The 15,629-nt window shown below is 48.6% G+C and overlaps 1 protein-coding gene across 3 annotated transcripts in view; it reads left to right on the top strand.

The window, feature by feature from the left end:
* palld (palladin, cytoskeletal associated protein) overlaps positions 1-15,629 on the top strand; it is a 203,553-nt gene that overhangs the window by 163,588 nt on the left and 24,336 nt on the right. For all 3 annotated transcript variants that reach the window (XM_078394859.1, XM_078394860.1, XM_078394862.1), the window contains 4 exons: positions 6,444-7,097; positions 8,879-9,017; positions 11,250-11,351; positions 13,573-13,794. In XM_078394859.1, the coding sequence (XP_078250985.1) occupies positions 6,444-7,097; positions 8,879-9,017; positions 11,250-11,351; positions 13,573-13,794 (1,117 nt within the window). The remainder of the gene's footprint in view (positions 1-6,443; positions 7,098-8,878; positions 9,018-11,249; positions 11,352-13,572; positions 13,795-15,629) is intronic.

The raw sequence follows: 15,629 nt of genomic DNA, 5'->3' as shown, positions 1-15,629 counted from the left end.
TCCATGCCGTCCAGCAATCACCCGTACGTTAGTTCTATCCTGCACATAGTTGGAGCCATTTACAGAAGCCAATTAACCTACAAACCCATCTGTCTTTGGAATGTAGGAGGAAACCGGAGTACCCGGAGAAAACCGGGAGAACATGCAAACTCTGTACAGATAGCAACCGTAGTCAGGATCGAACCCTGGTCTCTGGCGCCGTGAGGCAGCAACTCTCCCACTGCGCCACTGTACCACCCATCGCCACTGTTGTGTCCATTCTCTTTCCTTGGTGTCCTAATCTAGCAAGAACCATGGTCACAGGTCACAGACAGTGCTCCTCACAGCATGCGGCGAATGAGATAATAATGAAAACAGAGCATGCTGGTAATACTCAGCAAAGCAGGCTGATCTGTGGAGAGAGAGAGAGAGAAACACAATCAAAATTTAACATCGTAACCTAGCTAGGGTGGAGTCCTGATCTTCCAACCTACCTCATTGCACACTCTGCACTGTTTTCTGCAACGTGTAACTAACTCCTTTACACTGTAACATTATATTCTGCATTCTGGTATATTTCTCTTTGCATTACTTGGTCTATTTGTGTAGAATACAAAGTGCTGGAGGAACTCAGCAGGTCAGGCAGCAAGTGTGGAGGGTATAAATAGGCAACGTTTCGGGTTGGGACCTTTTCAGACTTTGTTTGCCAACCTAAGATGTCATCCACAGTATCTATTCCCTCCACAGATACTCCATGACCCGCTGAATTACTTCAGTACTTTGTGTTTTGCTCAATGTTTGGGAAAATTGGGGAATAGAGAGCTAAGGGGAAGCGGCAGAGAAGAGATGGGGACTGGGAGTTCAGATATTGAATGTTAGGATAGGCTTGACGGGCCAAGTTGCCTATTCCTGGCTCCTATTTTCCTCTGGTGGCATGTTGAGCATTGGTGCTGGGATTGGACTCTGTAAGGCTTGTGTCTCAACGAGCAGATCTGGGATCGACACACCAGGTTAATTTTGAGCATCAACCACCCCTTGAAGTGGTAGTCTGAATAAGGATCTTGACCCAAAACGGCCATTCCTACTCTCCAGAGATGCTGCCTGTCCCGCTGAGTTATTCTAGCATTTTGGGTCTATCTCCCATCTACCTTATTGGAGACCCTTGGACTATTTTTAATCAGACTTTACTGGACTTTTTCTTGCACTAAACATTATACCCTTTATCTTATCTGTACACAGTGGACGGATTGATTATAATCATGTTTTGTCTTTGCACTAACTGGATAGCACGCAACAAAAAATCTTTTCACTGTACCTCGGTACACGTGACAATAATTAAACTAAACTATAAGTTCACAGGATGCTGGTTAAACTGAGCTAGCAATGCCAAGACCAGTCCAGACCTCCAAGTGGGAACCCACCATAAATATGTCCATTTGGACTTCTCTCTGCATTCAAATGGCTGTAATTATCGGTGGGAAGTGGGAGGATCGAAGAGGATACCTGGAAAATTGCTGAACAATCACTGTAAATCCCTGAATCCAAAACTCTTGTTCCAAGCAAGATCTTTGCAAGTAGGAAAAAAATGGAGGTATGAATGCTGCCTTTACAAACTGATGCCCAAGGGCTTTTTCTTCAACACTTCGTGGCAGCAAATTAGCTGACATCCTGCAGTTTCCAAGACGGGAATGCTTCTGAGAATTTGCTCCAAGCATCTTTGTCAACCTGACAGGAGCGGATTACACATGGAATTGAGCCAGTGCTACATTTTGACTCATGCATTGTACAATACCTCCACTCTAAAACATGAGCACATGGCTCATAGGGAACGTGGTAGAGCAGAGGGATCTACGAGTGCAGGTACATAGTTCCTTTAAAGTGGCATCACGTAGGTCGGGTGGTCAAAAAGGCTTTTGGCACATTGGCCTTCATCAATCAGAGTATTGAGTATAGAAGTTGGGAGGTCATGTTCCAGTTGTATAAGCCATTGGTGAGGCCACAGAGTATTGTAGATGGACACAATATGCTGGGGTAACTCAGTGGGTCAGGCAGCATCTCTGGAAAAAAGGAATGGGTCGGAACCCTTCAAAGAACAAATGATTATAAAGAACGAATCAAAGCCAGCACGAAGGAAAGGATAAACTAAACATATTTCCATTTGCTCTACCTACTGTACTGTACTGATTGTATCTATGTATGGTATATCTGATCTTTTTGGATAGCATGCAAAATAAAGCTTTTCACTATAGCTTGGTACACATGACAAAGAAAAACCTAAACCTACCAAAGCCTGTCATTTTACATCATTAATGTGCTGTCGAGAAAGCTGACGGCCTGGGCTTCACCTCTCGGCACCTCTCCCTCCATGAGGGAGAACGTCAACCAGAAAGTTTCGACAATGAACCAACCTCCCTTCCAACGACTCCATCTACACTTCACGCTGCCTCGGCAAGGCCACCAGCACAATGAAGGGAAAAATCACTCCTGCTTCTCCCATCCCATGAGGCATGAGGGAGTGCTAAATTAGATAACTCTGTCAACATCGATGGCTGATGTTCTCCTTCTGCACTCCGCCTGACCCCGTCCTATTGTGTTACTGCAACATGTGTCACCATTTGTTTTACTTTATACCTTAGAGATAACTTGGAAACAGACCCTTCGGCCCACTGAGTTCACGCTGACCAGCGATCATCCATACACTAGCATTATCCTACACACTAGGGCCAATTTACAATTTTACAGAAGCCAATTAACCTACAAACCTGCACGTCTTTGGAATGTAGGAGGAAACAGGAACACACAGAGAAAACACACACAGTCAGGGAGAACGTGCAAACTCCATACAGACAGCACCCGTCGTCAGGATCAAACCCGGGTCTCCGGCTCTGCAAGGCAGCAGCTCTACTGCTGCGCCACTGTGCCGCCCTTCTGTCTTCACCCTTGTCTGATTTCACTCTCTTTTGCAGGCAATATCTGGTCCGATTTAATTCTCAGTGATTCAGCCAAGTCTGAGCTGTCTCAGCAGTCTACCTGTGGATTTCCACACTTAAATCCTCCTTAACACATGGGCATGGTGTGGTAGCCAACAGGAAGATCAGTCACTGAGTGATAACTTCCCAGTGCTGTCTGCGCTGTCAGTGTGGTTGCATATGCTGTACGAACAGGAAGGGCTTTCATCACTTAACTGATAATTTAAAAGCCAAAGCTATCTGCTAAATGCAGCCAGAATAAACGCCGGATACTAATTCCTTCGTTATCTGCTGGGTGAGGTTCCCTGTTTGCAGCCTGCTCTATCTTTAGATGCTACAATTAAGCAGTGGTTCAAAGAACTGAATTCAAGAGCCAAGAGTGATTAATTGTCGTATGCAATGGGATCAGAATAGTTATAGTCAAACATCGTGGAAACAGGCCTTTCGGCCCATCTTGCCCATGCCAAACCCACATATCCCATCTATAATAGTCCCACCTCTCCGCGCTTGGCCCATCTATATCTATCTATCTATCTATCTATCTATCTATCTATCTATCTATCTATCTATCTATCTATCTATCTATCTATCTATCTATCTATCTATCTATCTATCTATCTATCTATCTATCTATCTGTCTATCTGTCTATCTGTCTATCTGTCTATCCTCAGAGCTTGTATATATATATATATATATATATATATATATATATATATATGTATATATATCTCTCTGAAAATTTGAGATTTGGTTGTGGACATGTGGACCTACAGCCAAAACGGTAAACCATAGCGCCACAATTTTAGCACCACCTTATTCACCACTGTCCTGGCCACTGTTTATAACAAGCTTTATTTAAATTGGTCTTATATTTTTTAAGTTTGAGAGATTTTAAAGCTTCAAAATTTCATTTCTAATTTCATTTCAAACCATATTTTTCAAAGTGCTCTGCGTATGACGTCACAATGGGGCATGCACGACCTCACTCCTCACTCGCCTGAAAAAGATGGACACCGTTTGTGAGGCCGCCGCCCCTCTCCTCTCTCCTCTTTCCCCACTTTCCCACGCCCGGGGGACACTGAGCAGGAGGGAGATGGTCGGACTGATTGTCCACTGATCCTTCCCTTCCGTCCCTTCAACCTATGGCATCCTCGAGTCCCCGCTCCTGCCCGGGACCAGCGCCCCGCGCTACATTACCGCCACACAAGCCGCAGCGGGCAGCTTCTTCTCGTCCTCCTTCAGCGGCCGCTTCCACTGATGGCGTCGTCGATGACGACCGCTTCCACCGACGGCCCCGTCGCGACTTCAGAAAGATGGCGGCCGCTCTCGTCCTCCTCCTCCTCAAGCTCCGTCATCTTGTGCGTGCCTCCCGCCGCGCGACCGGCCTCGAGTAGTCCCAGCTACCGCCGCCCTGCCGCGCTTTCCGCCTCCCACCTCTGGCGGATCTCACCGCACTGTCCGCCTCGAGTAGTCCCAGCTTGGCCAGGCTGCAGACACCGCCGTCGCCGTCCTCGACCTCGAGTAGTCACAGCTCCGCTCTCTAGCAGTGTGAGGCAGCAGTTCTACCAGCTGTGCCACTCTACCACCATTGCTGAAGCAATAAAATGCCTGTAAAACTGCAGCAAGTATCAATTTCATTGCTCAAGAACCAGAGGACATAGTTTTAAGGTGAGGGGGGAGGAAATCTAATAGGAACCTGGGTATTTTTTATACAATTGTGGTAAGTATATGGAACGAGCTGCCGGAGGCGGTAGTTGAGGCAGATAATGTTTAAGAGGCATTTGGACAGGTACATGGATAGGAGGACACTAACTGCTGTGGACACGTTGGGTCCAAACCTCTCCTGCATTGGTCTAGCACCCTCCCCTCCACCACTCCTGCCCTCCCCTCCCCCCCCCACTCATCCACTCACCCACTCCATCACCCCTCAACCCCCCTTAAAACTCCCCCAAACCTCTCCTGCATTGGTCTATCACTTCCCCTCCCCCACTCCCCCCCTTCCCTCATCCCCCACTCACCCACTCCATCACCCCTCAACCCCCCTTATCGCCCCCTCCTTCCTCCTCCCCCTCCTCGCCTTCCCCCCTCACCCACTCCATCCCTCCTCAACTACCTTATCCCCCCTCACCCACTCACCCACTCCATCCCCCCTTGAGCCCCCTTATCCCCCTCCTCCTCTCCTCACCCACTCCATCCCCTCTCTCTCTTCCCCCTCCCCCTCTCTCTCTCTCCCCCTCTCTCTTCCCCCTCTCTCTCTCTCGTCATCTCTCTCCCCCTTTCTCTACCCCCTCTCTCTACTCCCCTTTCTCTCTACTCCCCTCTCTACTCCCCTCTCTCTCCCCTCTCTCTCTCCCCTCTCTCTCTCCCCCCTCTCTCTCCCCCCTCTCTCCCCTCTCTCTCTCCCCTCTCCCTCTCTCTCTCTCTCTCCCCTCTCCCTCTCTCTCTCTCCCCTCTCACTCTCTCTCTCCCAGCGCCAGCGAGATCTGTGCCGCTCCTCCACTCTCTTCCCCGGCCCCGTCTCCCTCTAGCGCAGCCAAATAAGAACAAACGCAAGTGTTGTAGTTGTTGATCAGAAGCCCCGCATCCCCGGGGTGAGCGGTGGCGGCGAGGAGGGACGTTTCCTTGGGTTTGTTGTTTGCGAAGGGGCGCTGCGATCTCTCGGGGGCGCTGCGTCCCAGCCTTGGGTCGATGGCGATCCGCTCTCCGGTGAACCTTCGCCGGCAGCTTCTGCCTCCAGTCCCCACCACCGCAGCCTCGGTTCCACGGCTCCGGGACAAGTTAAAGAGTCGGGGAGAGTTGAGGGGAACTCGCCGCACGAAGCTAAAAAACCTACAAAATCATCATAGATTTACAAATTAACCATATATACAACAGATTAACAGTTTTGAAACAGTATTTTCTTACCTATACGGAGAAAAACTGGAAAACAACATCAATATTTGCTGGATTTTGCTCCTTGAAAATGGGATTTTTGGACCTTGAAAGTCCTTGAAAAGTCCTTGATTTTTTTTTCTGTTCCAAGTGTATGAATCCTGGTGTAGGGTGTGGATGAGAAAGTGGGATAACATAGAACTAGTGTGGTCAGGTGATCAATAAAGGTCATGGACATGATGGGCCGAATGGCCTGTTTCCATGCCAAATGAACATGAATTACAAACTGTCGTGGTTGCACCAAGGAATTTGGGACTTTTTTTCCAAGCTGTATGACTCTATGACTCTATCATGACTCCATTCCATGCGAACAGAGAGAAGAACATAGCAGTCAATTTGCAACCGAAGCCAATTTACCTACATACCTGTGCGTCTTTGGAGTGGGAGGAAACCGGAGCAACCGGAGGAAACCCAGGTAGTCACAGGGAGAATGTACAAACTCCGTAAAGACAGCACCCGTGGTCTGGATCGAACCCAGGTCACCGGCACTGTGAGGCAGCAACTCTACTGTGGCAACACTGTGCCGCCCTTAATTGACTGATATGTTCTTTGTTGTGTTACAGTGATCCACTAAGACTACAGCAACTGCAGAACCAAGTGTTGCTGGAACAACAAGCAGGAAAACAAGGCCAGCAGTCACTCGAGCTCTTGCTGTGCTCTCCAACCTCCGCCCAGCCACCCCCTGCCCCCATGAGTGTGCTCAACCCTCACACTCCACCAGCCATGCAGCAAACAACAACTTTCAATTACGCTCGGCCCAAGCAGTTCATTGCCGCTCAAAGCCTCTCATCTTCTGGCGGGTATCTGTCTCCTTCCGGGTCTTCGGGTTCTAACCTGTCCTCGCCCCTCTCTCCCCCCGCCACTCACAGACCCTTTAACCGAGTGGCCCTGCCTCCTTTCCCCCACGGGGAGGGCGATCAGCGACGCTCGGGCTCCGGCTCTCCCTGGGGCCCTTCGTCCCCCTCCCCTCCGCTTCCCCCGCCGCCCCCCATCCAAAGCCCCTCTGCTTTCTACCCGCTGGACTCCTACCCTTTGCCTCCCCCGCCTCCACCGCTCCTTGCCTCCCCGTTGCAGCCCCCCTACCTCTCGCCCTCCGCTGGCAGGGCCTCCCCCCACTCCGGCCAGTCGCCTGCGGCTTTCCTCAGCTCCATGTTGCCGTCAAAGCCGGCCGTGTTGCCCGTCAACGCTCTGGGCCTGCCGAAAGGAGCCATGCCAATGTAAGTAAGACCAGAGGTGTCTCACTGCTGCCCTACAATGCGACGTGTTGGTCTGTGGTCTTCGCTTTCCTCTCGGTAGTCATTACGGTTTGCAGGACGTGTCACGGAGTGGGATTTCTCCTGGAGTGGAGCAGACTCGATGGGCCAAATGGCCTAATTCTGCTCCTATGACTTATCTGTGCTGGGACCTCTGCTGTTTGCGATATACAGTAAACCCTCGTTATTACAGACCTCATTTTGACTTTATAGCATCTGAAGAAGGGTTTCAACCCGAAACGTTACCTATTCCTTTTGTCCAGAGATGCTCCTTAACCTGCTGTGTTACTCCAGCATTTTGTGTCTATCTTTATAATGGATTTTGGTTACAGCGGACGGACCTACCGATCTTCACCGCCAGGCTGGGCTGCCAACGCCACCCCTGGCCGCTCCCAGTCCATAACCTACCACCGCCGATCCATACCTGCACTCCGGCAGCCCGCGGGCCCCGACCATTGACTCCCCTGTCCTCACTGCAACTCACCTGGATTCCAGGTCCTGTTCCAGACCAAGAGTCTGAAGAAGGGTCCCGACCCTAAACGTCACATATCCCTTTTCTCCAGAAGTGCTGCCTGACCCACTCCAACATTTTGTGTTAATCAGGTGTCAACCAGCTTCTGCAGTTCCTTCTTACACACACACACACACGCATGCAAGCAAGCACGGACACACGCGCGCACAAACACACACACACACACACACACACACACACACACACACACACACACACACAGCTTTAAAGTGAGAGGGGCAAAGTTTTCTTTTCACAGTGAACAGTGAGTGCCTGGAATGCACTCAGTCTTGCCGCTGTACAGTAGGCCTCATCAGGGGGTTGTAATGTTTAAAAGCCTGATGGCTGTAGGGATGAAGCTGTTACTGAACCTGCACGTTACAACCCTACAGAACACCACTTTAGACCACTCCTGGAATACTGTGTGCAGTTCCGTTCACCAACTTTATCACCAAATTTGCAGAGGAGATTCACCATGATTTTAATTATAGTGATGTTACACAACTTAGTACTCAAAGTGCTGAAATAACTCAGCAGTCAGGCAGCATCTCTGGAACTCTAATTTCCTTATCCCCTGGCTCTCAGTCTGACGAAGGGTCCAAAACAGCACCTATTCCTTTTCTCCAGAGACGCTGCCTGACCCGCTGAGTTACTCCGGCATTTGTGTCTAGCATCTTTGGAAATCATACCAGCATTTGCAGTTCCTTCTTTCTCCTGGATGTTTTTACACAAATCAGTGCTGTGCTCTCTGGAATTTGGAATGTTCATGGTTGCTATTCCAGATAATGGGACCAACCTTCCACCCTGACAATTTCTATCATCACCCCAACCCTACCCTGCCTCTCAATGATCTGTGATGGAAAAATAAGTAACTAGGTTTTTTCTTTAACCTTTCATAATGAATTTTAAGTGTAACTAGTTTTTATTTCTACTTGCTAATGGAAATCCCCATCACTATTCGATATCAACAAATGAAAATCGGATTCAGAAATTGCTAGAAACAGGAATTGCTGGAAACACTCATCAAGTCAGGCAGCATCTGTGGAGAGAGAAATTATGAGCTTCATGACATTTACCAGCCATTAACCTGAATGGTTGACTGTGTTTTTCTCTCCGCACAAGTTGCCTGACCCATTGCGTATTTGCAGCTTCTCTGAGCTGTTTCCATTCTCCGGCACTGGTTTTGGAGCTGCCACATTGCCCGAAGCGATCCTAACCCAATCGTTCTTTTCAGAACCCCGCAAAGCCTGAAGAGAAACAGCAGAACTCCTCGCCTGGCCACAGACGAGGAAATCCAGGGAACAAAGGATGCAGTCATTCAGGATCTGGAGAGGAAGCTACGCTTCAAAGACGAGCGCGTCAGCAATGGGCAGGTAGCACCATGGACTGAGAACTGGCAATGGGTTGGCTCATTATGTCCATTGCAGGTTAATAGGTCGCTGTACCCTGCCCCTGGTGTGTAGAGAGCGGATGCAAGAGTGGGATAACATATATTGGTTGATTGATACTTTATTAGCACATGTGACATGTCATAGTGAAATTCTTTGTTTTGCATACCGTGCACAAAATATGCAAAGAGTCACCACATATAGGGTGCCAACAAACTTACAAAGTAGTCCCCAATGGTCCCTGTTTGTTCTCGGTGACCTCCCACGAAGGTCCCTCTTTGTTTTAGGTGCCCCCCCCCGCCCCTCCCCTCTCGGCAGCACATCCTCAACATAGAGGGGCGTAGTACATAGAACAAGTGTGAACAAAATGTCGCCTGCCCATTTCCCTCCACAGACACTGCCTGATCCATTGAGTTCCTCCAGAAGCTCATTTCTTTGCTCCATATTCCAGCATCTGCAGTTCCCCTGTGTCTCCAAACAACCCGGGCTGGTTTATTGACTCACATAGTTCATCTGAGGAAGGGTGTGCTGGCTCTGGAGAGGGTCCAGCAGACGTTTACAAGAATTATCCCAGGAATGAGTGGGTTAACATATGTGTGTATTTGACAGCACTGGACCTGTACTCGCTGGAGTCCAGAAAGATGAGGGGGGGACCTCATTGAAACCTACCGAATAGTGAAAGGCCTGGATAGAGTGGATGTGCAGAGGACGTTTCCAGTTGGGGAGTCTAGGACAAGAGGTCATAGCCTCAGAATTAAAGGACATTCCTTTAGGAAGGAGATGAGGAGGAATTTCTTTAGCTGGAGGGAGGGTGGTGAATCTGTGGAATTCTTTGACCCAGAAGGCTGTGAAGGCCATCAATGGATTTTCTAAAGCTATAGATAGATTTTTGATTAATACGGGTGCGAGGAGAATGAGGTTACGATGGAGAGATAGATCAGCCATGATTGATTGGCGGAGTAGACTTGATGGGCCGAATGGCCTAATTCTGCGCCTATCACTTATAACCGAATGACCTGTGCTGGAGTAACTCAATTGGTCATGCAGTATTTCTGGAGAACATGGATAGGTGACATTTTGGGTTGGGACCCTTCTTCAGACTGGTTGTAGCCGGAGGTGGGGGGAGGGGGGGAGTGATAGGTGGATACAGGTGAAGGTGGGGAGATTGATTGGCAGATGATTGGACAAAGACCAGAGACGAAAAGGCAAATCATTGTGAATTAAGGAGATAAGGAAAGAAGAGGCGTGGACTGCCAAGCCAGGGGAAGGAATATAGATGGAAGAGACAGGGGGAAGGGGAGAGGGATGGGATTGTGACAGAAATGGGTGGACATACAGCTGGACACAGAGAACAGAGTAGGGGGAGAGAAAGGAGATAAGGATAGAACCAGGGAACTGCAGATGCTGATTTACATAAAAGGACACAAAGTGCTGGAGTAGTCCAACGGGTCAGGTAGCATCTCTGGAGAACATGGATACGTGTTGGGATTTCGGGTTGGGATCCTACTTCAGATTGATGAGATCTGGGAACAGTGTGGGAGAAGATAGCCTGGTGCTCGTCTTTGGGGTCATGGTCAAGGGGTAGTATGAGGATGTTGGAGAGATGGCATCTGACCTCAGCACAGTAGAGGTCAGCCTGCCAGAATAAAACAGCGCTTCCCTTGGCACAGTGGCCCTTGGTAGAGCTGCTGCCTCGTAGCGCCTGAGACCCGTGCTCAATCCTGATTATGGGTGGTGTCTGTGCGGTGTTTGTAGGTTCTCCCCATGACTGCATGGATTTTCTCTGGGTGCTCCGGTTTCTTCCCACACTCCAAAGACATGCTGATTAATTGGCTTCTGTAAATTGTAAATTGTCCCTGGTGCCAGTTTACGGGATGATTGCTGGTCGGCATGGACTCGATGGTCCGAAGGGCCTGTTTCCACACCGTATCTCTAAAGTCTAAAATTGGAAAATGTAATGTTCACACCGTTCGATTGGAAACTACATGGGGTGCTGTTCCTTTTGTATTGTTTTACTAAGTCAGGGTAAAACTTTAGTTTTAGCAAAATGAGCAAATGAACGCAAACTCAGGCAGGACACAGGGAAGAGGTAGTGGGTGGGTGGGTGGGGGGGGGGGGGGGTTGTAGGTTAGTTGCTTAACATCTGTGCCTTGTTTCCTCTCTATTGCTCCTCCATGCCCTCCACCACCCCCTCTCCCCCCACCAACCCTCCCGCAGAGACTGACCTATGAAGAAAAGATGGCCCGGAGGCTTCTCGGAGCCGACAATGCCGCCACGGTGTTCAACTTTCAGGAGGCTGAGGAAGACCATGGGGCCCAGGTGGGTTTGGCTCGTGTTTGAGGTCTTGTCTGGCTTAAGGATCTGTTTCCATTGAGAGAGCAAAACTGATTAGTTCCACACCAGAAAATCTTTTCTGCAAATGTAAGGCAGGTCTGTAATTTAGATAAGTGGTCTACAATTCCACAGGGTACAATAAGAAGATAGAGTCATGAAACACGGAAACTGACCCCTTGGTCTAACTTGCCCATGTTGACCAAGGTGCCCCATCTATGCTGGTCCCACCTACTTGGCGTTTGGCCCGTATATCTTTTAACCTGCCCCCTTCCATGTACCTGCCCAAATGTCTTTTAAATATTTTACTTTGGACTTTAAAGATACAGCGTGGAAACAGGCTCTTCGGCCCACTGGTTCCGTGCCGACCAGCGATTATCCCGTACACTAGCAGTATCCTACGAACTAGAGACAATTTACATTTTACGGAAGACAATTAACCTACAAATCTAACTTCTTTGGAGTGTGGGAGGAAACCAGAGCACCCAGATAAAACCTACGCGGTCACAGGGCAAACGTACAAACTCTGTACGAACATCACCTGTAGTCAGGTTCGAACCCGGGTGTTTGGCGCTGTAAGGCTGCAACTGTACCACAGTGGCACCTAGTATATTGTTATAGTACCTGCCTCAAATACCTCCTCCGGTAGCTCATTCCATACACCCACCATCCTCCGTGTGGAAAACGTTTCCCATCAGGTTCCTATTAAATCTTTCCCCTCTCACCTTAAACCTTTAATCCCTGGTTCTTGTTTCACTTACTCTGGGTAAACGACCGTGAGCATTCATCCTATCTATACCCCTCGTAATCTTGTACACCTTTAGAAGATCACCCCTCAGCCTCCTGCATTCCTGGGAATAAAGTCCTAGCCTGCCTAACCTCTTCCTATAGCTCAGCCCCTCAAATCCTGGCATCATCCTCGATACTTAAGATAGTTCAGCATAATAACATTCACAGTGGGGGTAATCATTTTTCTCTCAATTTGAATTAAGCTCTTACTTTCTTTTTTGTGCTATTTATTTTCTCGTTAGACATGGATAATTGAACTCCAGTGAATTGTTCTCCACAAATAGCTAGAACATTATGTTTAATTTGGGATTTTTGGGCTCCGTAGGCCAGGATGTTTTTGCTTAAATATGGTATAAGGTTAACACAACAATGTATCGAGGGAACAAGAAAAAGATTTTCAATGCCAACAGAATAAATGTCGTGTCTTTTTTTTTCATTTATAAGATGCTTCTATGCCAAGTTCTGGGATTTGTTTTTCATCTGCTGACTTCTATTAACTCGAGGGAAACAGGAGGAGAGGAGGAGGGGGGCATGGGTCAACACAATGGTTCAGTTAGTGGAGCGGTTACCTCACAGCACAAGCGACCCAGGTTCGATCCTAAGTCCCGGTGCTGTCTGTGTGGAGTTTGCACGTTCTCCCAGTGATCGCATTGGATTCCCCTCCCCCCTCTCCTGGGATCCCCAGTTCCCTCCCACATCCGAAAGTCGTGCCCAGGTTAGTTGGCTGCTGCAAATTGGTATGTAGGGGAAATCAAGAACCAAAAAATCTGTACTGAGTTCGTACGTTCTTCCTGTGACCGCACGGATTTTCTCCTAGTGCTCCAGTTTCCTCCCACATTGCAAAGACTTGCATATTTGTGTGCCCGCCTGTCCGTGGGTGCGGGGGGAAGAGAGGGGAAGTTTTGTTGCCTCCATCACAGTGAGGGGGTGTTTGGAGTCACTGTGATGGATGTTTGTGTTGGGGTCGGGTGTCCTGTGTTCTTTTCTTTTGTGACTGCTGAAATTTTGTTCGGTGTTGTGCCGAATGACAATAAAGTGTTGTTATGTTATGTTATGTTATGTTATGTGGCTTCCGTAAAAAACAATTGTCCCTAGTTTGTGGGATAGAACTAGAATCCTGGTGATCAACGGTTGGCATGGACTCGGTGGGCTGAAAGGCCTGTTTCCACCTTGTATTTCTAAACTAAACTAAATTAAATCTTCCCTGGAGAGATGCACCACTCTCCGAAAGTGCTCAGTGCCAGCTAGTCTTTTTCTCCAGATATGCTGCCTGACCTGCTGAGTTGCTCCAGTTTTTTGTGTCTATCTTTGGTATAAACCAGCATCTGCAGTTGTACACTGTGCTAGTCTGATCTCTCCGTGCTCTCATCCTCCCTCTCGTGGTCCATCACTGACTATTTCTCTGTCTCTCTCTCTCCAGCAGGACTACAAAGTCTCCACCTTTGAGCAGAGGCTGATCAGCGAAATCGAGTTCCGTCTGGAGCGCTCCAATACTGACGAGTCGGATGACGAGGTCTTCCATGACGAGCTGCCTCCGCAGTGCTCGGCGCCGGTCTTCGAGAGGAAGCTGAAGCACGTCAAGTTGTTCGAGGGAAATCCCGTCACCTTCACCTGCAAAGTCAGCGGGCAGCCCATGCCTAAGGTACGTGGGGGGAATACTGGGGCTGGCAAAACTACTGGGCCTGGACCAGCCATAACAAAGCAATGGCCAAGAAAGCACACTAGCACCTCTACTTCCTTAGAAGGCTTCGGAAGCTTGGCATATCCCCAAAACTCTCACCAACTTCTACAGATGCGCCGCAAAAATCATTTTATCGGGATGCATCACAGCATGGTTTGGGAACAGCTCAATCCAAGACCGCAAGAAATGGCAGAGAATTGTGGACGCGGCCCAGACCATCACACAAACCAACCTCCCATTTACTTCATTTACACCTCACGCTGCCTTGGCAAGGCCACCAGCATAATCAAGGACGAGTCGCACCTTGGACACTCTCTCTTCTCCCCTCTCCGCTCTTCCATCAGTTGAGAGGTGCAGAAGTGTGAAAACGCACACCACCAGATTCAGGGACAGTATTTTCCCAGCTATTATCTGAATGGTGTCAAGTTAGGAGGAGGGGGAGTTCAACGAGATCTGGGTGTCCTAGTGCATCAGTCAATGAAAGGAAGCATGCAGGTACAGCAGGCAGTGAACAAAGCCAATGGAATGTTGGCTTTCATAACAAGAGGAGTTGAGTATAGGAGCAAAGAGGTCCTTCTACAGATGTACCGGGCCCTGGTGAGACCGCACCTGGAGTACTGTGTGCAGTTTTGGTCTCCAAATTTGAGGAAGGATATTCTTGCTATGGAGGGCGTGCAGCGTAGGTTCACTAGGTTAATTCCCGGAATGGCGGGACTGTCGTATGTTGAAAGGCTGGAGCGATTGGGCTTGTATACACTGGAATTTAGAAGGATGAGGGGGGATCTTATTGAAACATATAAGATAATTAGGGGATTGGACACATTAGAGGCAGGAAACATGTTCCCAATGTTGGGGGAGTCCAGAACAAGGGGCCACAGTTTAAGAATAAGGGGTAGGCCATTTAGAACGGAGATGAGGAAGAACTTTTTCAGTCAGAGAGTGGTGAAGGTGTGGAATTCTCTGCCTCAGAAGGCAGTGGAGGCCAGTTCGTTGGATGCTTTCAAGAGAGAGCTGGATAGAGCTCTTAAGGATAGCGGAGTGAGGGGGTATGGGGAGAAGGCAGGAACGGGGTACTGATTGAGAGTGATCAGCCATGATCGCATTGAATGGCGGTGCTGGCTCGAAGGGCTGAATGGCCTACTCCTGCACCTATTGTCTATTGTCTATTGTTATCAGGGAGCTGAACCATCCAATCACCATCCAGGGAGTGGTCCTGAGGTTCTATCTATCTCATTAGAGATCCTCCCAACTATCCTTAATCGGACTTTACTGGACTTTATCTTGCATTAAACGTTATGACCTTTATCCTATATATGTGGACAGCTTGATTGAAATCATGTATTGTCTTTCTGCTGACTGGAAAGCACGCAACAAAAAAGCTTTTAACTGTATCTATGTACGCGTGACACAAAACTAAATTAGCAAAACTGAATTAAATACTGGGGCTGCCAAAAGGTCATCCAGCACCGACCGAAGTTGTTTCCCTTTAAGAAACAGTTATATAGATAGGTACATGGATAGGACAGGTTTAGAGATGTATGGGCCAAACACAGGCAGGTGGGACTAGTGTAGCTGGGTCATGTTGGCCGGTGTGGACAAGTTGGGCCGAATGGCCTGTTTCCACACTCTGTGACTCTATGAGTCTAAGTAGCTGTGTACCTAGTGCCTAGTACCCAGTGCCTTGCAGTCCCATTACATTATGCCCTCATTGGATCCCCTACTGTGCTCAGCGCTACCACCTACTGGTCAGCTGAATGCTTACAGATATCAGTACAAATGCAATTTACCAAATAATG

This window comes from Rhinoraja longicauda, chromosome 3 (assembly GCF_053455715.1).
Source record: "Rhinoraja longicauda isolate Sanriku21f chromosome 3, sRhiLon1.1, whole genome shotgun sequence".
Classification (NCBI taxonomy): Eukaryota; Metazoa; Chordata; class Chondrichthyes; order Rajiformes; family Arhynchobatidae; genus Rhinoraja; species Rhinoraja longicauda.
The sequence above is the reverse complement of the archived record's forward strand: the minus strand, read 5'-3'. Positions and strand labels throughout refer to the sequence as shown.